This window comes from Oncorhynchus gorbuscha, linkage group LG05, assembly GCF_021184085.1.
Source record: "Oncorhynchus gorbuscha isolate QuinsamMale2020 ecotype Even-year linkage group LG05, OgorEven_v1.0, whole genome shotgun sequence".
NCBI lineage: Eukaryota > Metazoa > Chordata > Actinopteri > Salmoniformes > Salmonidae > Oncorhynchus > Oncorhynchus gorbuscha.
Genome location: NC_060177.1, coordinates 81,649,639 through 81,672,139, shown reverse-complemented (window position 1 = coordinate 81,672,139; position 22,501 = coordinate 81,649,639). Strand labels below are relative to the sequence as shown.

Here is a 22,501-nt window from a genome sequence, read left to right as displayed (position 1 = left end):
TGAGAATCGGGGGAAGGGGGCGGGGCACATGTTGGGACTGAGAATCGGGGAAGGGGGCGGGGCACATGTTATGCAGGTTAACTTTTACTGTCATGAATCTTGCCCTGGCACCAAAACTGAGCGATTTCTGCCAGATGGGCCAGCTGATAAGTCAAAATTGCCTGTCATGAAAACATACATTAGTTTTTTGGTCTTAATTTAGGATTAGGCATTAGGGTTAGCAGTGTGGTTAGGGTTGACATCAGAGTTTGTGGCTGTGCCAGCTAGTGAACACTGCAGAGCTGCCTCCAGGGCAAGCTTCAGGACGATAAATTCCAACCTACATATGTTAAGACTCCTCCCATAAATGCCATATGTCAGCATTTTAAAGAGGAACGGAGACCTCGTATTGCACTTATGAACGGCTCGCTGTTATTTGATGTAATGTGGGCATGTTCCTGTTTCTGAAGGGCTGTTTTTGTGCTACTGGATGGTTCACAACATGTGCAGAAAGGATCACTTCCTGGCTGGTGCAGGACTGTTTGATGCAGTGTTGTATAGACTGTAAATTATTGTCTGAATATTTGGTGTATTGTGAAGGATTGTCAACACAATTTCACCATATCAAAATTCCCGGTTACATGTAAACATATTTGTTGCATAAAGGTTATTGTGATGGTGTGTTTCAGGTGTAAAGGCTAAAGTGGGGAACTCTCCCTTCCTGAAGTGTGCCACCCAGTTCCCCCTGATCCTGTGGCACCCGTACGCCCGCCACTACTACTTCTGTGTGGTGACGGAGAAAGAGCAACAGAAGTGGCATGCAGTCTTTCAGGACTGTGTAAGACATGCCAATGATGGTGCGTACCCCTGTCAAACCAACACAAACATTCCATCCCAGACTCACTGTATTACCCATCGAGATCATCCTGTCCTTCATTCTGGGGTCTATTTCATTCTGGGGTCTATTTCATTCTGGGGTTGTGCGCATGTTGAAACACAAGTGTCCATTTTTATGGTTCTGCGGAATGCTTGAAGGTTCTGCGGCATGCTTGAAGGAACTTAATTGCAGTGTTCAAACACAGTGAGTGACCGAAGTGTCTAGATGAATTGGTTCCCAGCCTTGGTCCCGAGGTGTTATGGTGAGGCAGTTATTGCGTAATACATGAAGGCAAGAGCACACTTGTCTAGAATCAATGACCTCAAGAGTTTTGATATGTATAGCAAAGTTGTTGATTTAGAGCCCCATTTAACAGTAGTGCATTGCTACTAGCGGTAGCATAATGACATGTTAGCTGTTCCCATATACTTCCAGTCATTGAGCCAACGACTAATCATTTAAGTGCCTTGACAGAAACCTATTAAAATATTGTATTTATTTATTGCAGCGGTGGGCCACCACTGCTTAATGAATATAGGTGAAACACTGGCTCAAGTATTTGAAAGATTTCAAATAGCATTTGAATCCAGGTCTGCCCACTAATATCAGACTAGATATAACTCAAACAGGAAGAGAGATTTGAGCAGGGGATTGGAGTGTAGCAGTGAAGTATACACTGAACTGACTGCTGATGAAGTGATTATGTCTGAACCCAGGAATTATGGCTTCCAGCTGACCACCACCTAGCCAAACCCAGACCGTGTTGTCCTCCCACCATCCTCACTGTCTCTTGATGTGTCCCATGTTTATCATGCAACAGCCTCTCTGCAGAAATGTAGATTGATCAACAGTGATAGTGTCACCTGTCTCCATACAGGTCTGTGTCAATCTAAAAGCCTAGTAGGTTTACAATCCAGTACATTATGATCAAATGGGGGAAATGACTGTTAACAATCCTCCTAGGGACTTACTGATAGTGCTTTGAATTAGGCCACCCATGTTGGCTCTGTAGAGCTGCACAGCAACTATGCTGCCAGAGACTGACGTATAGCTACATCGTTTATACATAGTTCTATGGTTTTGGCTTCATTTCCTCTACAACATGTGTCAAACTCATTCCATTGCGTGTCTGTGTGTTTACGCTCTTCCCTTGTACTTCATTGAGGAATTAAGGTCACTGGTTAGTAAGGAACTCCCTCACCTGGTTGTCTGGGTCTGAATTGAAAGGAAAAAACAAAAACCCTCCATAGAAAGAGTTTGATCTACAGTATAATAAGCAGCCACAGCACTTGAGCATTGACATCTGTGGTAACATCCAGTTAGTTATAATGTCCAAGCCGACAGAAACTCTGGTGAATGTTGCATTGGAATAGCCTGTGTCCCAGTCAGTTTGTGCTATCATACCAACTCCCTGTCATGGTTTGGTTTGACAATGACCGCACCAACAGATCTGGGACCAGGCTAGTAATTGGACAGATTTGGATTCTGGGATAGACTATGTCCCCATAGCGACAGGGAAGACAGTCTCTGAGGGGGAGTAGCTACCTGCCACGCGGTTTACTTTCCTCATATGTAAAATCGTATGCCATACACATGATTCAATATGTTTTAGAACTGGCGTCATGTAAACTTGGGTCCAACAGTTTCATCATTGACAGGAAGGAAATGAAATCTGCTGTATCTGTCTGCACAGGGCCTGTGTTGTTTGGTTATTGTGTGCAGACCAATGTTTTACTTTAATTGCAGTGTGTCATGTTTTTATGTACATGTATTATGAGTAGACCAGGAATACTTTTGGAGGTTTATTTATTTATTTTTAGCAGGGTGAATGTGAGGACAGTGTTTTGGGACGAGATCTATGCTCCCTGAACTAAGAAAAAAGAGCTGTACTGTACTCACTCCGTTCTCTTTAGCCTCAACGTGGCCACCAGAGTTCTTTTTCATTGAGGAATAAATCGGATTAGAAAAACTGTCATGTCTGTAAAGAATCCCAAGAATCACAGCTGCCTCTTGTCTGCTCAAAGATTCCTTTACCAGATTTGCTCTAAGTTAGAGCTGCTTCCATTTGTCTAAACAACAGGTCCACGGGAAGCCCCGGGGGTCTTCCTTCATGCCCTCTCCCTCTCAACATAAAACATGAGGCCAGCTCATGCTAAATTCCCTACAGACACTTTCTTGCTATGTCAGAAAACAAACTGTCCTCTAACTCCCAGATACTGTCAGCAGTACTTAGCATGTCTAGTATACAACAGTAGATGACTCAATTAAGTAACAAAATGACTCTAATTAAACCATCAGATTGTGGACCAGGAGTGCTTAGTCAGGCAATCCATCCCTGTGCTCGTTTTGTGTAATTGTTATTTAACCTTTTTAATTAACTAGGCATGTCGGTTAAGAACAAGTTCTTATTGACAAAGACGGACTACCCCAACCAAACCTGGACAACGCTGGGCCAATTGTGCACCGCCCTATGGGACTTCCATTCCCGGACAGATGTGATACAGCCTGGATTCGCACCAGGGACTGTAGATGCACTGAGATGCAGTGTCTTAGACCTCTGCACCACTCGGGAGCCCCGTTACTACACAGCTGATTCAAATGATCAAAGCTTGATGGTTAGGTGTTTTTATTATTTTGAGTAAGCTGTGCAGTGCTATAGCAAAACCCATATAGTGTACCCCTTGGGGTCCTGAGGAACAAGTTTGGGGAAACCCTGGTTTAGGGTTTGACTATCCATTTACGTTTGTCGTTTTAAGGATTAGCACTTCAAGTACTGTGATCTTTTTATTAGGGTTGCAAAAGGAGGGTATATTACTTTACATTTTTTGAAGTTTACTTGAGAACTACCAGAGTTTTGGTATCTTTCAAGGATTTTGTATAATCCATCACAAAACATCTAGTGGCCCTTTTGGGTTCTTCAGATTCTAACAGGTGTCTGTAATGATCCTGGCCCTCTGGTAAAATAGATTATAAAATAGATTTTAGAATTAAACATGTAACGACAAATCTGTAAAACATGATCCTAAATATAAACCCACTTAGTGCATACAATTTGGTGTTTTAATATGAGGCTTTCAGCATGAAATATCCTTACATTTTTTTAAACACTTACACAAAAAAATATTTTTGGTGTCAAACTGGTGGCAGTTTTGGAAAAAAGTAAATGGTTGGAAGAGTTGCAGAGGAAATGAGAAATTATGCTTTTTTTATAATGCTATTTTCTGGAACTATACTGTCTTTGTACTAAACTCCTGGACATATGGATACAGATGTATATATTTTTGAAGTTATTCAAGTATAAATGACCAAAGTTATGATACATTTTCCAAAATTACTGAAGATTCTGGTAACTTTGGTAAATTACCGGTAGTTTTTCACCTCCACTCCTTATAATGGTAGGTAGCCTAGTGGTTAGAGCATTGGGTCAGTAACTGAAACGTTGCTGGATCTAATTATCCTTGAGCTGACAAGGTACAAATCTGTCGTTCTGCCCCTGAACAAGGCAGTTAACCCACTGTTCCTAGGCCGTCATTGTAAATAATAATTTGTTCATAACTGATTTGCCAAGTTAAATAACGGTTAAACAATTTTATTTTGAATTGCCTTATGACCCAAGGCACAGACCAGCCTATACACAGCACATCACTAAATGTATATAATTTGTAGAAGCTCCAGTCTGATCCACCATCATAAAGAGGACCACAATGTTAATGCATTTGAACTATTCCAGAGCTAGCACACCTGATTTCAACTTATCAAGTCCTTGACGAGGGGAATCGTATTAGATACAACAAACATGTGAAACGCCTGGGGGTCCATTGCCAAATGGCACCCTATTCCCTATATAGTACCAAAGTAGTCCATGGTCAAAAGTAGTACACTATATATAGTGAATAGGCTTCCATTTGGGATGCACACCAAGTGTTCATGGAGCCAGGCCCTGAGTGGACAGACAATGTGTCGTTCTGCTGGCAGCATAGCTTCGTGTTTAGATTGCAGGCTCAGTAAACTCTGGTATGTGGTGGCAATTCATTTCCTTGGCTGGGCCGCCCCTCCTCTCTGGCTCTTCAATGGTATTATAATTGTTTACTGTTATCACTTCGCTTTAACAGCAGTGGATTTGTCATTCATGCTAATAAAGCTTATTTGAATCCGAAAGACCCGTACGTACACATGTCTGCTCTGAAGCTGGTCCCTCTGACAATGCAGACTATTTAAAAATCAGTCTGAAAAGAAATAGCCTGACCAGCTCCTGATAAGGACATATCTAACATGCCCCAGCTGTGACCCAGGCTTGGGTAGTGTGTGTAGCAGTGTTCATTTTGGCACTTTTTATTATTTTGTCTACTCTGTCATTTTGTCTAAAATATTAAGTCATAGTCACGTTGTAATTTGAATAATGACTTGATCTAGTTACAAAGTGAGCCATTTTAGTCAACCAAATACCCTTTAATGTTAGTCACATGACATTTGTATTGCCTCAGTAACCTATAGTAAACAAATCACTGACTTCCATGTGCACTAACATATATAGCCTTGTCCTACCAAAATGTTTTTCCTATTCTCTTCATAATAGCAGAAATATGACATGTATGAAAGTATGTGTTGCAGCGACGTCATTGTTATCAGACACTGCAGCCACAATGGTGTCCAAAGTAGAACTGGAGCTATTGACTTTCGCCCTGTGATGTAGTCAAGTCACTAAACCTAGAGCCCCAAGTCCCCTCTGCTCGAGTCGCAAGACGCTATGGCTAAAGTCTGAGTCCCAGTGCTCCAGTTCTGATCCAGGAGCTCACGTCTGAGTCCCAGTGCTCCAGTTCTGATCCAGGAGCTCACGTCTGAGTCCCAGTGCTCCAGTCCTGATCCAGGAGCTCACGTCTGAGTCCCAGTGCTCCAGTCCTGATCCAGGAGCTCACGTCTGAGTCACTCTGGGTTCACATGAACTCAAAGCCACTGGTCGGCTGTATTGGTACTTCCCAGTAGGACCAGTCCTCCATTGGAATGAATGACATTCTACAGTATTTCAAGTCAATGTTTAAAGGACAAAATTACATGTATTTTTGTTTGTTATAATGGAGACTAACATTAGCAGCAAAAAAAATCCTTTAAGAAATATTTATTTGAGGTTCAGTTCACAAAATATAATTTTAAAGTATTTCTGTCATAGAATAAATGTGTCAAAGAATGTAGACATTAATAAATAAGTTTCTATAGATTCCAAATCTTACAATGGAGGAGTGCAAAGATGGCTGTGCGGGGGTTTCAATACAATGCCCTCTGTCAGTCATCATGGTTTACATTGCCTTCGGTTAGTATTCAGACCCTTTGACTTTTTCCACATTTTGTTACGTTACAGCCTTATTCAAAAATTATATAAAATAGTTTTTTTCTCCTCATCAATCTACATACAATACCCCATAATAATAAAGCAAAAATAGTTTTGTGGAAATATTTGTACTTTTATTACAAATGTAAAAAACGGATCATGTTTACATAACTATTCAGAACCTTTACTCAGTACTTTGTTGAAGCACCTTCTGGCAGCATCTATTCTTCTTGGTTATGATGCTACAAGCTTGGCACACCTGTATTTGGGAAGTTCTTTCCAGTTCTTCTCTGCAGAGCCTCAAGCTCTGTCACGTTGGATGGGGAGCGTCTCTGCACAGCTATTTTCAGGTCTCTCCAGAGATGTTCGATCGGGCTCTGACTGGGCCACTCAAGGACGTTCAGAGACTTGTCCCAAAGCTACTCTATTTAGTCATCTTTTTGCTGTTTTGGGGGCCCTTGAAATCCCTCCAATTTCTCCTGAGGCAGTGCCAAAATAAATTGCCTGGCCCCACCCTTAATCTCACTCACTTACAGAGAGGGGTAAGGGGGGGGTCTGGGCCTGTGCACTTCCTGCCTGTAGCCATGTGCTCTGGTAGATTTCCCAGGCCACTCACACAGCCCTACCCTGCCCTGCACACATTCACTTCCTGCCTTTGTCATAGCTGGAGTCCACACACACAGCAATTACACAGAATCGCATTGAGTTTATTTCTAAATTCTCCCATTTTTACCACAACACAGGGTAGCTCTCTAGGGGCCTCCTGATGAGTTGTTTGGATGAAGAGCCTGTACATGCAATTCTAAATCTAGATTCCAAACACAGCTGGATGCGTTCATTATTACTTCATTTTGACGCTTTCAGCAGAGGTGGAGATAATCTAAGCAGGGGGAGCAGGTGGTGTGATTGAACTCTCTCCATTAGGGGGAGCAGGTGGTGTGATTGAACTCTCTCCATTAGGGGGAGCAGGTGGTGTGATTGAACTCTCTCCATTAGGGGGAGCAGGTGGTGTGATTGAACTCTCTCCATTAGGGGGAGCAGGTGGTGTGATTGAACTCTCTCCATTAGGGGGAGCAGGTGGTGTGATTCTGCCTCAAGAGACGCTTTCACCATAACTGACTTGATGGTGGAAAGGAAACAGTACCTTGCCAAACACATGTCAAATCAGTTTATTTGTTGTCTACACAGATTTGCAGGTGTTATGGCAGATGCAGCAAAATGCTCATGTTACTATCTCCAACCATGCAATAGAATGAGCTGTGTTTTCAGACCCTTTGACTTTAACACAGTTTGTTACATTACAGCCTTGTTCTAAAATGGATGAAATTGCCCCCCTCCCTCAATCTACACACAACACCCCCATGGTTTTTTAGAAATGTTTGCAAATGTATTAAGTAAACATCACATTTACATAAGTATTCAGACCTTTACTCAGTACTTTGTTGAAGCACCTTTTTGGCAGCGATTACAGCCTCAGGTCTTCTTGGGTTTGATGCTACAAGCTTGGCACACCTGTATTTGGGGAGTTTCTCCCATTCTTCTCTGCAGATGCTCTCAAGATCTGTCAGGTTGATGCACAGCTATTTTCAGGTCTCTCCAGAGACGTTTGATTGGGTTGAAGTCCAGGCTCTGGCTGGGCCACTCAAGGACATTCAGAGACTTGTCCTGAAGCCACTCCTGTATTGTCTTGGCTGTATGCTTAGGGTTGTTGTCCTGTTAGAAGGTGAACCTGTAGCAAAAATTCTGATTACTTATGTAAATAAGGTATTTATTTTTAGCAAAAAAATCAATACCGGTTTTTGATTTGTCATAGGGTGGTGTGTGTAGATTTGATGGGAGGGGGGGTCAATACATTTTAGAATAAGACTATAACATTACAAAATGTGGAAAAAGTCAAGATTTTTGAATATGTTCCAAATTTGCAGTGTATACAGAGTGAACTGTATATAAACAGAATGAGGTGACCAGCCTTCAGACTACATACGGTACATGGGGAATTAGTTTCAAGGTGCAGTGTACCGAGCAAGTAGCCGGCTAGTCATGTCTCTTCAACAGTCTGATGGCCTGGTGACAGAAGCTGTTTCACAATCATTAAGCCATTATGGGGTGTAGCTACTTCAGTATTCGGAAATGATTGGGCGATTTTTAGGGAAGACAAAAGTTCTTACTTCCTTTAAAATGGTTACTGTGGATTCTCCCTGGGTTGCCATGGCAATGCTATGATAACTAAAAGCAAGGCTACTCCCTGCTGCCACTAGAGGGTGACCTGTTCTGTGTGTGTGTGGTCACTCTGCAATCTCACTGTATTAGACTGTTTCCTTTTAAGGAATAGCCTCCTACTCCGCTGTCCAGATTAAGACTGTGACCCTTGGTCTACATACACTTCTCTTTCTGGGCAAAGTGCAAAACACTAGGAATGGAGCTCCTTTTTCAAGCATGTTTTAGCTACAAAAATATTTTAGAAAGCATTTTATATGTATGTACTTTGTAGAAAGTGTAACCAATATTTTTTGAGATTGTTGTGATTGAACTTGTACTATGTGAATTTAGAAAGTATTAAAATCAACCCTTACTATGTTTCTCGTCCACTAACAACACTGTTCCTCTGTGGTTATCCCATAGGTTTATCAGAGGAGAGCCAGGTGCAGACTCCAGCCTTCACAGACGCAGTGAGGCTCTACCGCCAAGCCCACGGGCAGTATGGCACCTGGGAGATGATGTGTGGGATCCCCTCACAGGTCAGCATGCCACAACGAATGACAGTCTGTGTCACATGTGCTGGTCTGATCTTTGTGTCTCATTGGTGGTGTTATAGGGCGCTATGAATGAAATCCACTGTTTGGTTATAGTGCGAACACACACACACACACAGTGACACCACTCTCTGCCCTGTCTGCCTCCCATTCTGCTGTCCAACAGAGGGTCAGGGCCCAGTGAGTTCATGCCTACAGGATTGTGTCACCAGGGCAGGGGCCATAGTGACATCAACTCGCAGCTGGACTGTGCATCTCTAATGATATGCTATTCCCTATGTAGTGCGCTATGGGCCTTGGTCAAAAGTGCTGCACTGTATAGGATACCATTTGGGATTCATCCCTGTATGCTTCCTGTTGCTGTTCACTCTGGGGTTGCTGAGTCATACTTATGGTTATTTTGCTGACCAGGCCAGGGCTCTGACTGTAGGTCATACAAATTGTGGAGGGTGCATAGCGGAGCACCCAGATTCAGGTGAATAAGTCTATGGATTTCGTATCACTATGGAAAAATGGCTGTTGGGTCTCCATACAAATACTTTTGGACAGCTGAAGCAGGCTTCAAGGAAATGGTCCTTTCTACTTGTCATCTGTAACACATGAATCTACCTCTGTATGTGTTGTATCCATCCTGTAGATTCTGGCCAACCTGGTGATGGAGACTCTTCTCCCTCAGCTCAGGGATCTGATCTCCCCTCGACTCAAAGGCAAAATGCACGACAGGCAGAGGAACTGGATGCTAGTAAGTCCCATCTCTCACCCAACAGTCCAAGTACACCTTTATATATTATACCAAGCAAGCAGGGAAAGATCTTACCCCTTAGCTTCTGTGGTTCCTGTTTTGACATGAGTCCCTGTGTTCCCCTGCTCTGCACCTGATGGGTGGGCTTTACGCCAACATCTTCAACCTGTTTGTGTATCTTTTCAAAAGGGCTGGGATCAAGGCAGAAGATGAATTTGTTTTGACTGCAAGGAAAATGGTTCAATAAATTATTATTCTGTGTCCCCATGCAGGTCTGTGACGCGGTGTATGGTCTGGTGGTGAGGCAGGCCCAGGCCCAGTACGAGGCTGTGGTGCAGAGCTGTGAGGCCCGACGCCCTCCTCTAGAGGCCTCCATACGCACAGACATGGACCAGATCATCACCTCCAAGGAGCACGTCGCCAACAAAATCAAAGGTGAGCCCTCGGTGACCTCTGCTGTTAGTTCTGTGGATGACTCTTTGTCCCCTTTTCATTGTCCTATCTCTATCAAAATAAAGAAATATCACACAAATATATTTAAGAGGATGAGCCCTCCACAGAAGAATGAAGTAGTTGACCCTAGTCCTAGAAATTGACCCAAGGTCAGTTTTTCCAACCACCTCGTGTGACGTTTTTACAATTATTCCTGCACAATAACACTATGGTTACCAGTAATTTATAATACAGGAATTTTCTTTTCATGCTACCCACAACCCCACCCAACTTCTCATCTATCTTCTCAGCCACAACCCCCCCCCACCACCCCAGACATCTCTTCCCTAGGGCTGGGAGAAGAGCAGACACAATTTTGCAAACATTTATAAACAAATAATAACACAGACATACAGTAAAATTACAATACAATTATATGCATACGAAAAAACAATTAAGTCATGCATTTTGTTGGACTAAACTCATCTGACGTCTCTGCCCAATAAGGCCAACTTGGAACAGTAACTGGTCAATCCCAGTAGCTTCAGTGCACAGTGGAGTCCTCCATGTCTGGTCTGCATGTTTACCTGTGAGTCCACAGGGATTTACCAACAGATTGACAGGTGATTTTCACAGCCACATATGGCTCGATTCAATCCATAACGCGGAAAAGTTCCGCGTGATTTGAAAATGAAAGGCATAATGTTTTCGCATTAGCAGAGACTGCATTCCCTTTAAGCGCTGCATATGTCATCTCAATCAGAAAATACCTTTACATTTCAAGCGTGCAATCTGTATAGCAGCGACGCAGATTCAGTAGAGCCCTCCTTTGACAGGTTAATGTTGTGTGACAGCATGTGTCCATCGAGTGGAACGCAGGAAGACCAGCAGCATTCCACAGTTATGAGGGTGACTAAGCCTTACCATTACAGTCTGACAAACCTGCTGTCAGAGCGATGGCTCTGGTCATGGACAGGAGCTGAATTCCTTCGGCTGACTCGTATCTTAAGAAAAGCACGTGTGTCACAGTAGAACTTCTGCCAGTTTCTAAAGTTATCTAGCCTTTCCCACTCTTTGTTGACATTCTCTCTCTACTCTGTCACCCCATCACAGCGGTGGTGCTGCCTAAGGCAGAGAAGCTGCTGACGGTTAGTATCCAGCCCTACATCAGCTCTATCCTGGAGGCCCTAATGGAGCCCACCAGCCGAGGCTTCTCTCAGGTCAGAGACATCTTCTTCAGAGAGCTGGTGGACTTGAGCAAGAACACACTGAACGACGCCACCAAGGAGAAAGTGGGAGAGGTGAGAGGGCTCAGCTTCTGATTATAAGCCTAGTGAAATTGTATCTCAGGTTCGCGGCTTACACTATGGGTTTCCATAGAACAATGTAGTGATTTTACATTTGTAATTGTATTTGGGATACAGACATGTGTAAAATGAATGACTAGTTGTATCGGTCTATCCTTTTGGCATATTGTGTGTTCTGTGGGGACTATAGTAAGTATACTAGGTCAATGCCCAGTCTCTCTTTGTCTTTTTATTCCCCCCCATCCTCAGCACATGGACAAGATCTCTATGCTGGCGTTCCACCCGGTGAAGATGCAGAGCTGCTATGAGAAAGTAGAGGACCTGAGTCTGGATGGCCTGCAGCAGAGGTTCGATGTCTCCAGCCCCTCTGTGTTTGTCCAGAGAGCACAGATTCTCATGAGAGAGGTAAAACTACTCCTACACATTATGAGGCCTTGTCCCAGCCAGAATGGCCCATAGGGAGGGTAGTAGGTGATCTCGTGTTTTTGTTATGTGGGGCAGCTCCATGTACAAGTACACCACCTGGACAGGATACTCGTCTGTCTTCCTACACATTATTACATGCTGCAAAACGTGACACGGCGTCTTACTGCTGATAGTTTTTCAATGAGCTGATAGTTAGAGCTATCACACACACACAGTATGTTACAACTAGACCTCAGAATATGGTACTGATTCAATAAGTGCTCATATGTCTCCTGCTGGTGACTGCTGAAAGGATGCGCTCTGCAGGTCTCTCTGGTGGGTGGTTGTGCTGTTTTGTCTGAGGTCCACAGATCTACAGGGCGTTCTTCATTGTTGTGGTTGGAGAACAAGCACATTCTGGTCAGCGAGTGGTGGGGCTTTGGTTGGCTGGCTGGTCTCTATTGACTGGCTGTAAGTTTAGGGAAAGTGATTCTGGAGCCATGTATTCACCTCCCAGCGTGTCCCCCATTGTGAAACACGTAGTCTGCCCTCTTTGTAAGGGCCATAAGCTGCTGGGAGTCAGACTTCTCAAGTAAAAAAATGGAGTGTATAACTTTGCTTTGCATCCAATATTCTGTATATAATTCAGATGTACAGTAGCTCAAATCTTCCGTCAGTGTTCGCAGCTCTTTCTGTAGAATGAAAGGAGGGGTTGTATTGGACAGTATTCCACTAGTATACAGTAGAAAGATTTGTATATTCTGTAACGCTACACTTATGAAGGAATTGTTGGGAAGATAGTGCCCCCTTGTGGTGAATATTTGAAAATGTATGGGCATTTTCTCGGCTAGATTTTAGGAAATTCTGCAAGTATCTTGTGTGAATGTTGCTGTTATGTTTACTATATATCTTTTGAATATCTTCTCCAACTTGCCACTAAGCTATTCTCTATTCTAAACAAACGTTTGTCTGTGCAGCAAATGGACGCTGCTGTGTACACGTTTGAGCAGATCCTCCACCAAAGTCTGGAGGACCAGGGGCCAGAGGGGCTCTGTAAGAACATCCAACGCTGCCAGGACCGGGTCATCAAGGTACGACAGGAAAGGGTTGGCCCTGCTGCCCGCCATGGCACAGTGATGGGCAGAGGAAGGGTGGGGAAATAGGATTGATACTGCACCCATTTTCTCATTTTCCTGTTGTATGGAAAATCCTACTATAGGAAACCAAGAGGGGATTTCGTTTATTTGTTTGTTTGATGTTTTAGCTCTGAGGTCTTTCTCAGTGATGCACTATATACTCTTATGGTGATTCCCAACCTCTTCTGACTTTCGTTTCCCTCCTTTCTGTCCCCCTCTCTCCTCCAGAAATTTGACTATGACAGCAGCACAGTCCGGAAGAGGTTCTTCAGAGAGGCTCTTCTTCAGATCTTCATCCCTTACATGCTGAAGCAGCTCACTCCCTCTTTATCCCCTGTAAGTCTATCAGCTATATACCGGCTGTTGGAACACTGTTCACCTTCTAGTTTGACAGTGTGACTAGACAGACACTGTTGGGTGAAATTCATACATTATGAGTGTGTTTGTAAATTCACTCTGGAGTGCTAGAGTGCACTCTGGGTGTTTGTAAATTCAGAGTGTTGTCAGATTGTCCATTAGTAGATTCATAGCGTTTTGCTCTCGGAGAGCACACTGGACGCTCTGGCCGAGGAGTAGGGTGGATCCGAGCGTTCTGACCTCACAACAGCAGTCAATCACCCAAGCTAACTGGCTAAAGTTAGCTAGCTACTTCCAAACACAGATGTGAACACCTCACTCTGACCATTTGACTTGCCCTAGCAGAGCTGGTTAGGCTGTTTTCATGTTATCTAGCGTGTTGGTAACTGTGCTGCTGGCAACAATTAAACATATATATTTTTTTACTGACGCTGCGCATTCGTCAAATCCTCAGTTATTCTGCGCTCTGGCACACAGGAGAGAGGGCTCTGAAATCCGAGTGAATTTACGCACCCAATGTACTGTGTGAAACTGACATTACACTTCATTGCAATGGCATTCTTTGTCATTCATTGTGATAAGGTATTCTCTCTTTGCATGTCTCTCCTGAGTGAGTGATTCCTTTGGGTTCTAATACTTTTTCCTCTGGTGGCCAGGAGCTGCCTCGTTTCCAGGAGCTGATCTTCGAGGACTTTTCTCGTTTCATCCTGGTGGAGAACATCTTTGAGGAGGTGGTGTTGAACTCTGTCATGAAGGACATCATGATGGGTGAGTCTCGCAGCTTAAACAGTGGCTGGTGTCCTTAATGGCACGTTATTCCCTTTGTAGTGCATCACTTTGGGCCCTGGTCAATAGTAGGAAAAGGCTATTTGGGACTCAGACGTATCTTTCTCTTATTAAACACGAAAACAAGGTTTTAATTGAGAAGCAGGCATTGGTCTGATTTCACATGAGCACCAGGCTGCCTACTTGACCTATGCTCTACCAAGGTTTTCCACCACACTGCCTACTTGACCTATGCTCTACCAAGGTTTTCCACCACATTGCCTACTTGACCTATGCTCTACCAAGGTTTTCCACCACACTGCCTACTTGACCTATCAATAACCTTTATGCAACACCAATATGAATAACTGAGAGCAAAGACAAAAAAACAACCAACATATGTCAACAATTTAACGTGTACTTTAGTGCAATATTCATTGACATTTTAGTGCAACAGTGAATCAATTTACCTTTTTTCCCAAAAACATTTCAGTCATTTTGATTTGGTCTTTTTCGTCAACTTTTCTTTTCTTCCTAGAGTCTGTTGTACTGCTTCTCCTCACCCCTTAGTGACTTGTCTTTTCTTCCTAGAGTCTGTTGTACTGCTTCTCCTCACCCCTTAATGACTTGTTTTTTCTTCCTAGTCTGTTGTACTGCTTCTCCTCACCCCTTAGTGACTTGTCTTTTCTTCCTAGAGTCTGTTGTACTGCTTCTCCTCACCCCTTAGTGACTTGTCTTTTCTTCCGAGAGTCTGTTGTACTGCTTCTCCTCACCCCTTAGTGACTTGTCTTTTCTTCCTAGAGTCTGTTGTACTGCTTCTCCTCACCCCTTAGTGACTTGTCTTTTCTTCCTAGAGTCTGTTGTACTGCTTCTCCTCACCCCTTAATGATTTGTCTTTTCTTCCTAGAGTCTGTTGTACTGCTTCTCCTCACCCCTTAGTGACTTGTCTTTTCTTCCTAGAGTCTGTTGTACTGCTTCTCCTCACCCCTTAGTGACTTGTCTTTTCTTCCTAGAGTCTGTTGTACTGCTTCTCCTCATCCTTTGACCTTTCTAGTTTTCTTTTATTGGCTTTTCCAATCCTTATACCATGGACAGTAGAAAAGGATATATCTTGAAGCACTCTATGTGCAGTGGTACTTTGCATTTCTCACATGCATAGGTAGTTTGTTTGTCCCAATGACGACATCTGTGGAACCGGTGCATCGTGTTGATTGGCCAGTGAGAAGCTTTGTCATATCTTGCCTGATCTTCAACAGTAGCAGCCAGTAGAGGGCTCCTTTTGTGGCTCAGCGGTTTCCTGCCAAACGTTTTCATAAGAGACTGTGCCACTATCCGTGAGAAGGTGAGCAGGTCGATGGTCCCTCCCATAACGTCTCTGTAAAAGAAATGTCTGTTTACGAGTGCACTGTTGAGAGACCATGCAAAGATGCGCCACCACCACTTCTTAGACCTGATGGAGATATGGTATCTTAAAACCTGTAGGCCGTTAAGTCAACACTTCCCATGTGCTCATTATATCAGTTGATGCATTTTGGTTGTGGGACTTTGTCAAAGGCATGTCGCTCCTTGTTCCATCTTTTGACAGAGATCTCATTGTATTTCTCCTCCATGTTTGTTGCCACTGTGACAATGCTATTGTCTTTTCAACGGACCAGCAACTTTCCTCCTAGGGTCATAACCTCAGAGGCTCTCCGGGGTAACTTCATGATGTCCTTCTGTGGCTTGAATGGGACATCAGACGATTTTGCCTCATTGTTCCAGAGCTCCCATATCCTCTCTTTGTCATTTCATTGAGGAGTGCAAGCGAAGTGAAGATGTTGTCATGAAGGAACATGCAACCTTGAGGCACCTGAGATTGCTCTGCAAGACCGAGAACGACACTGGGTCGCTGACCCAACCCAGTCTCAGGGAGGAGAGTGTGGGATCCACCATATGGCTCCATGTGATACATGTAACCACTGGATGAGACGAGGCTCCATAGCTTGCAACCAAAACGGATTGGTTTACCACTTATTAATTGCTTATATTCATGTCGGCCATAGTATCGGATCATGCTCATCAACTGACAGCTATTCCTGAAATGGCATGACTTAGTATGACTGACTGAGCTCGGAGAAGATGGACCAAACCTTTAAAAAAAATGGGTCATCAGTGATCTTTGTGTTGTCAACCACAAGAACGGAGGCCATTATTTAATCAAAGCCATTTCTCCGCATTGCAACTGAAATGCTTTCATTTTGTACATCACTGTCAAGTGACCATTACATGTGACTTCTTGGAACAGAGCTGTACACAGATGTGATAAGGATCCCATAGCTTTATCAAGAAGTCCATCGAGGACGTCGTCCCCACAGTGACTGTACGTACATACCCCAACCAGAAGCCATGGATTACAGGCAACATTCGCACTGAGCTAAAGGGTAGAGCTGCCACTTTCAAGGTACGGGACTCTAACCCGGAAGCTTACAAGAAATCCTGCTATGCCCTGCGACGAACCATCAAACAGGCAAAGCGTCAATACAGGACTAAGATTGAATCATACTACACCGACTCCGACGCTCGTCTTATGTGGCAGGGCTTGCAAACTATTACAGACTACAAAGGGAAGCACAGCCGCGAGCTGCCCAGTGACACAAGCCTACCAGACACGCTAAATCACTTCTACGCTCGCTTCGAGGCAAGCAACACTGAAGCATGCATGAGAGCATCAGCTGTCCCAGACGACTGTGTGATCACTCTCTCCGTAGCCGATGTAAGACCTTTAAACAGGTCAACATACACAAGGCTGAGAGCCAGACGGATTACCAGAACGTGTACTCCGAGCATGTGCTGACCAACTGGCATGCGTCTTCACTGACATTTTCAACATGTCCCTGATTTGAGTCTTTAACACCAACATGTTTCATGCAGACCACCATAGTCCCTGTGCCCAAGAACACTAAGGCAACCTGCCTAAATGACTACAGACCCGTAGCACTTGTGTTTGTAGCCATGAAGTGCTATAAAAGGTTGGTAATGGCTCACATCAACACCATTATCCCAGAAACCCTAGACCACTCCAATTTGCATACCACCCAAACAGATCCACAGATGATCTCCATTGCACTCAACACTGCCCTTTCCCACCTGGACAAAAGGAACACTTATGTGAGAATGCTATTCATTGACGATAGCTCAGCGTTCAACACCATAGTACCCTCAAAGCTCATCACTAAGCTAAGGCTCAACGTAACCAAGACTAAGGAGAGGATTGTAGACTACAGGAAAAGGAGGACCAAGCACGACCCCATTCTCATCGACGGGGCTGTAGTGGAGCAGGTTGAGAGCTTCAAGTTCCTTGGTGTCCACATCACCAACAAACTACAATGGTTCAAACACCAAGACCGTTGTGAAGAGGGCACGACAAAGCCTATTCCCCCTCAGGAATCTAAAAATATTTGGCATGGGTTCTGAGATCCTCAAAAGGTTCGACAGCTGCAACATCGAGATCATCCTGACTGGTTGCATCACTGCCTGGTACGGCAATTGCTCGGCCTCTGACCACAAGGCACTACAGAGGGTAGTGCGTACGGCCCAGTACATCACTGGGGTTAAGCTGCCTGCCATCCAGGACCTCTACACCAGGCGGTGTCAGACGAAGGCACTAAAAATTGTCAGACCCCAGCCACCCCAGTCATAGATTGTTCTCTCTACTACCGCATGGAAAGTGGTACCGGAGTGCCAAGTCTAGGACAAAAATGCTTCTCAACAGTTTTATCCCCAAGCCATAAGACTCCTGAACAGTTAATTAAATAAAATGGCTACCCGGACTATTTGCATTGTGTTTCCCCCCCAACCCCTCTTTTTACACTGCTGCTACTCTCCATTTATCATATATGCATAGTCACTTTAACTATACATTCATGTACATACTACCTCAATTAGCCCGGTTAGCTGGTTGGTCGGGCTATCTGCATTGTGTCCTACCACCCGCCAACCCCTTTTTTACGCTACTGCTACTCTCTGTTCATCATATCTACATGTACATACTACCTCAATCAGCCTGACGAACCAGTGTCTGTATGTAGCCTCGCTACTGTACGGTTTTATTTCTTTACTTATTGTCCACCTAATATATTTTTTGCACTATTGGTTATAGCCTGTAAGTAAGCATTTCACTGTAAGGTCTACACCTGTTGTATTTGGTGCACGTGACAAATAAACTTTGATTTGAGCACATCCATACAGTTGCTTGTCCTTGGTCTGGGTGGAGTAGAGGTTGGACATGTCAATGGTGATCTCTCTTAGGGTGGGTGGATACATTAGTAGGAAAACATCCATTGGGTTGAGGGCAGCTTTGTTTGACACATTCTGCAGCTTTGGGGCTGTATACTATGTGTTCTGGAATCACAGCATTGGGGCTGTATACTATGTGTTCTGGAATCACAGCATTGGGGCTGTATACTATGTGTTCTGGAATCACAGCATTGGGGCTGTATACTATGTGTTCTGGAATCACAGCGGTGGGGCTGTATACTATGTGTTCTGGAATCACAGCATTGGGGCTGTATACTATGTGTTCTGGAATCACAGTGGTGGCAGGCCTCTTCGATCGTTTGAACACTCAATCTTTAGTTTTGACCACCTGCAGCTTTGCCCTTGGCTCTTCTGACTGGACCCTCTGGTGGGTCGAGGCCATTGGCTCTTCATTATCAACGGAGGAAGGGGAGTGCTGAGGGGTATTTCATCATCACTGAGAACGTTTTTTCCTGTCATGATCTGTTTGCATAGGTTCAGCGTATGCATTCAACAGCCTGGCTGGCAAATGGCCTGTCTCCCCCTCATAGTCCATATCTGACCCATCGCTATCACAATCAGTGAAGACTGCATCTTTCTCATTTTGAGGGATAACTGCAATGTTGCCTTGTCTGGGCGGAAACCTTGATCCAACATATCCACAACTTGACTCAAAGTGAAACTAAAAGAAAAAACAGTAGAAAGTTGGGGAGAACAAGAACTATGTATGTGTATAACTATGAGTACACCTAGATGCACTGTGTTATCCCCCCGGTCACTATTGTTGCCGTCAACATGTTTACACATTCTATGACCACACGGAACAAAGTTGAGTCAATTCAAATGCATATATCAATACTAGACACCTTTAAAGATGATGTGTACCAAATATCTTTGTCCCAACTATGTTAACATACTTTACTAACCTTTTGTTTGGGTTCTTTGACGCTGTCCTCTTCTCATGGTGCAACCAGGAAGTAAACGGCTCTGGTCATGTGACAATTTACACTAAACATGTGACACTGCATATATTTCATTGAGACCCTTTATTATTTCAATATTTACTGGAAATGCATTGATACGTCATTTAGTCAAAATGTCAGAGCCGTATAACTGTAAATGTTTTTTACGGTCACTACTGTGACTGATGGGATAAAATGGGTTAAGATGTGAAGGTCGGTCAATCCAGAGAATTTTAAGAACTTAAGAACTTTAAGAAGTTTCTTCAAGTGCAGTTGCAAAAACCATCAGATGCTATTATAACTGGCTCTCATGAGGACCGCCACAGGAATGGAAGACCTAGAGTTACTTCTGCAGCAGAGGATAAGTTCATTAAAGATATCAGCCTCAGAAATTGCAGCCCAAATAAATGTTTCACTACAAAAAGTCTTATTGTAAATGTCTATCTATAAACAGTGTAATAATATAATACATACATTTAAAAGCAGGACACTGATGTTCATTATCCCTCTGAAGAGTATAAATTAGGCTGTTTGAATCCTAAGCAACCTGCCTATGCGTTGTTTGAAGTACAAAAGACCAATAGCTACTGTTGTAGGCCAAAGCTGTGTGCTTAACACTAAAGTAGAGCATGGGTGAAATACTTTTATTTTAATTTGATCTCTACCCGGCACAGCCGGGACAGGCCACCGCTCTAGGTTTCTTCCTAGGTTCATCTTTCTAGAGAATTTTTCCTAGCCACTGTTCTTCAACATCTGCATTGTTTGGTGTTTTAGGCTGGGTTTCCATATAGCACTTTGACATCGGCTGATGTAGAAAGGGCTTTATAAATACATTTGCTTGAAATAGGCATTGTGGTGCTCATGTCAATTTTATTTTTTGGCTCAAGACCAATGCCCACTTCTCACTTAACACAAAACATTTTTGTTACATTTCCATGTTTTTTACACTGAAAGGTGATTATACAACCTTTCCACATACAAATAGTGAAATTTGCACCTAAAATTGTTTTACAAATTTGTTTTGTTTCACTTAATTTATTGTCCAAAAGACATTTTGAAGGAGCATCGTTAAATCTCAGCTGTTTCCCAAAACCAAAAGGTCAAATGCCAACCATTTTATCTCGAGTTCATCTGTTATCATCACTGCAGTCTACATCCCTCCTCAGGCCAACACCTCCCTGGCACTCAACGATCTGTACGAGGCTCTAAACAAGCAGGAAACCGTGCACCCAGAAGCTGTACTTTTTGTTGCCAGGGATGTTGCTAAGACACGTGATGCCCAACTTTTACCAGCACGTCTCCTTGGCCACGAGAGGCACTAAAGTTTTTATATTCTTGCTATTCGATACACAAGCGAGCCGACGAGGACTGTAACATAACATTTGGAGAAAGTTGAGGGATCTGAATACGTTTTTGTACAACTGAACACAACTCTTCAAAATCAGAGAGGGGGCTGCCTTAATCGACATACAGTTTTGGCAGCTGGGGAACAGTGGGTTAACTACCTTGCTCAGGGGAAGAGATGTTTTTTTACCTTGTCAGCTCAGCGAATCGATCCAGCAACCATTCAGTTACTGGCCCAATGCTCTAACCACCTGCATCCCCATTATCGTAGTCCAATAAAGGTCAAATACACAGCATTTCAAACAGTCTGCAATTACTAGATGAATTCAGGTCACGTGAAATAAGTCTAAATATAAGCCCCACTAATTTCATTATTTTAGAAAATAGTTTTGCAGTAATCACTGGTCTGGCTTTGAAGTCTACGGAGATGCACTCCTTGTAAAAAAACAAAAAACAGAACCATGCATAATGCACATTCACTAATAATGACTAACTTCATGTAGTAGCCATTTTTATATGTGGTACCGCAATGCAGCACGAGACAAACTTAGCGTTTTCCAGAATCATTGTTCATTGATAGTTCTGTTTTAGTAGTGTCTGCTCTTCGTGCAATTTGAGTTGAGACTTAACTTCTCCTCTACATTAAAATAATGTCCCTGTATTTCTGTGTCCATATGACCCATTCTGTTGGACCAAACCTCAAATGCAGGTAGGGAGTTGAAACCACTTGTCAGAGAGGAAGTTTCACTCTAGACAAAATGTCTAAAATAAGCCCATGTGTTTCTGAGCTTATTTTGGACATAAGCTTGTCGCCCGCCTTTTGAGACAGGATCATATCGTCATTATATTTAGATCAATGTTGTAAATAGGAAGGTGCACAGAAGGAGTGAAGGAGATGATACCAAAAAGACAGCATGAGAACAAGCGAACATAATCACTCGGGAAAACAGAAAATACAAAAAAGTGATTCTTGCAATACAGGCATTTGGAATATTGCACAAAAACACATTTTAATGAATCAAATTAATTTGATATCCCGTGACATGCTCGATATAGAAATGGTCAGATGAAGCAGAGTCTAGGCTACAAGACTGCTTTGCTAGTAAGGACTGAAATATAACTTCGCCAATAACATTGACAAGTTTACGACCTCAGTCACCGGCTTCATAAGAAAGTGCATCGACAACGTTTTAAAGTTCACTGCTTTCCCAAACAAAAGCCCTGGAGTAACACTTAGATACGTGCCAAGCTAATGGACAGAGCCACCACATATGGGGCTTTAGCAGCCTGGAGGACAATACAAGAAGGACAATACAAGAATAAGGTGAAATTCTTCTACACCGGTTCTGATGCATGTTGATCCGTTTAAAAAAAAATATATACATATATTTTTTTAAACGGATCAACAATCCTAAGGCTGTATTCCGGTGCGCGACCTCGGAACATGCACAGACCAGCTAGCTGGCGTCTTCACTGACATTTCAGCCCTGTTTCCTGCTGACTACTATCATTCCTGTTCCCAAAAACTCTAAGGCAACTAAGCCGACCCCATGTGGTGAGGATACGCAACAACACAGGGAGCCACTCCGAAGGAACTGCGTTAACAATAAGCTTTCCTCAGCTGGACTCCATTCCTGTTTTCCTACTGCACTGTTCTCATGAGATGCGTGAGGTTAAAGTTGCAGAATGTGGGACTTCAGTTCCTGTCGAGTGAAGTACTGACCGATTTTAGGTTTTTGCTTGGAGTAGAATTCATTTTCTACTTCTGTCTCCGTCCACGATAATCAATAATTTCAATAAGCATTTCTCTACGGCTGGCCATGCTTTCCTCCTGGCTACCC

At 43.4% G+C, this 22,501-nt stretch overlaps 1 protein-coding gene across 2 annotated transcripts in view; it reads left to right on the top strand.

The window, feature by feature from the left end:
- LOC124036569 (protein Niban 2-like) overlaps positions 1-22,501 on the top strand; it is a 44,289-nt gene that overhangs the window by 16,732 nt on the left and 5,056 nt on the right. Inside the window, exons 5-13 of one of the 2 annotated variants that reach the window (XM_046351291.1) lie at positions 669-836; positions 8,805-8,920; positions 9,573-9,677; positions 9,950-10,112; positions 11,223-11,410; positions 11,666-11,821; positions 12,799-12,912; positions 13,186-13,293; positions 13,971-14,082. In XM_046351291.1, coding sequence (XP_046207247.1) covers positions 669-836; positions 8,805-8,920; positions 9,573-9,677; positions 9,950-10,112; positions 11,223-11,410; positions 11,666-11,821; positions 12,799-12,912; positions 13,186-13,293; positions 13,971-14,082 — 1,230 coding nt within the window. The remainder of the gene's footprint in view (positions 1-668; positions 837-8,804; positions 8,921-9,572; positions 9,678-9,949; positions 10,113-11,222; positions 11,411-11,665; positions 11,822-12,798; positions 12,913-13,185; positions 13,294-13,970; positions 14,083-22,501) is intronic. The other variant, XM_046351292.1, reaches the window with a different exon arrangement.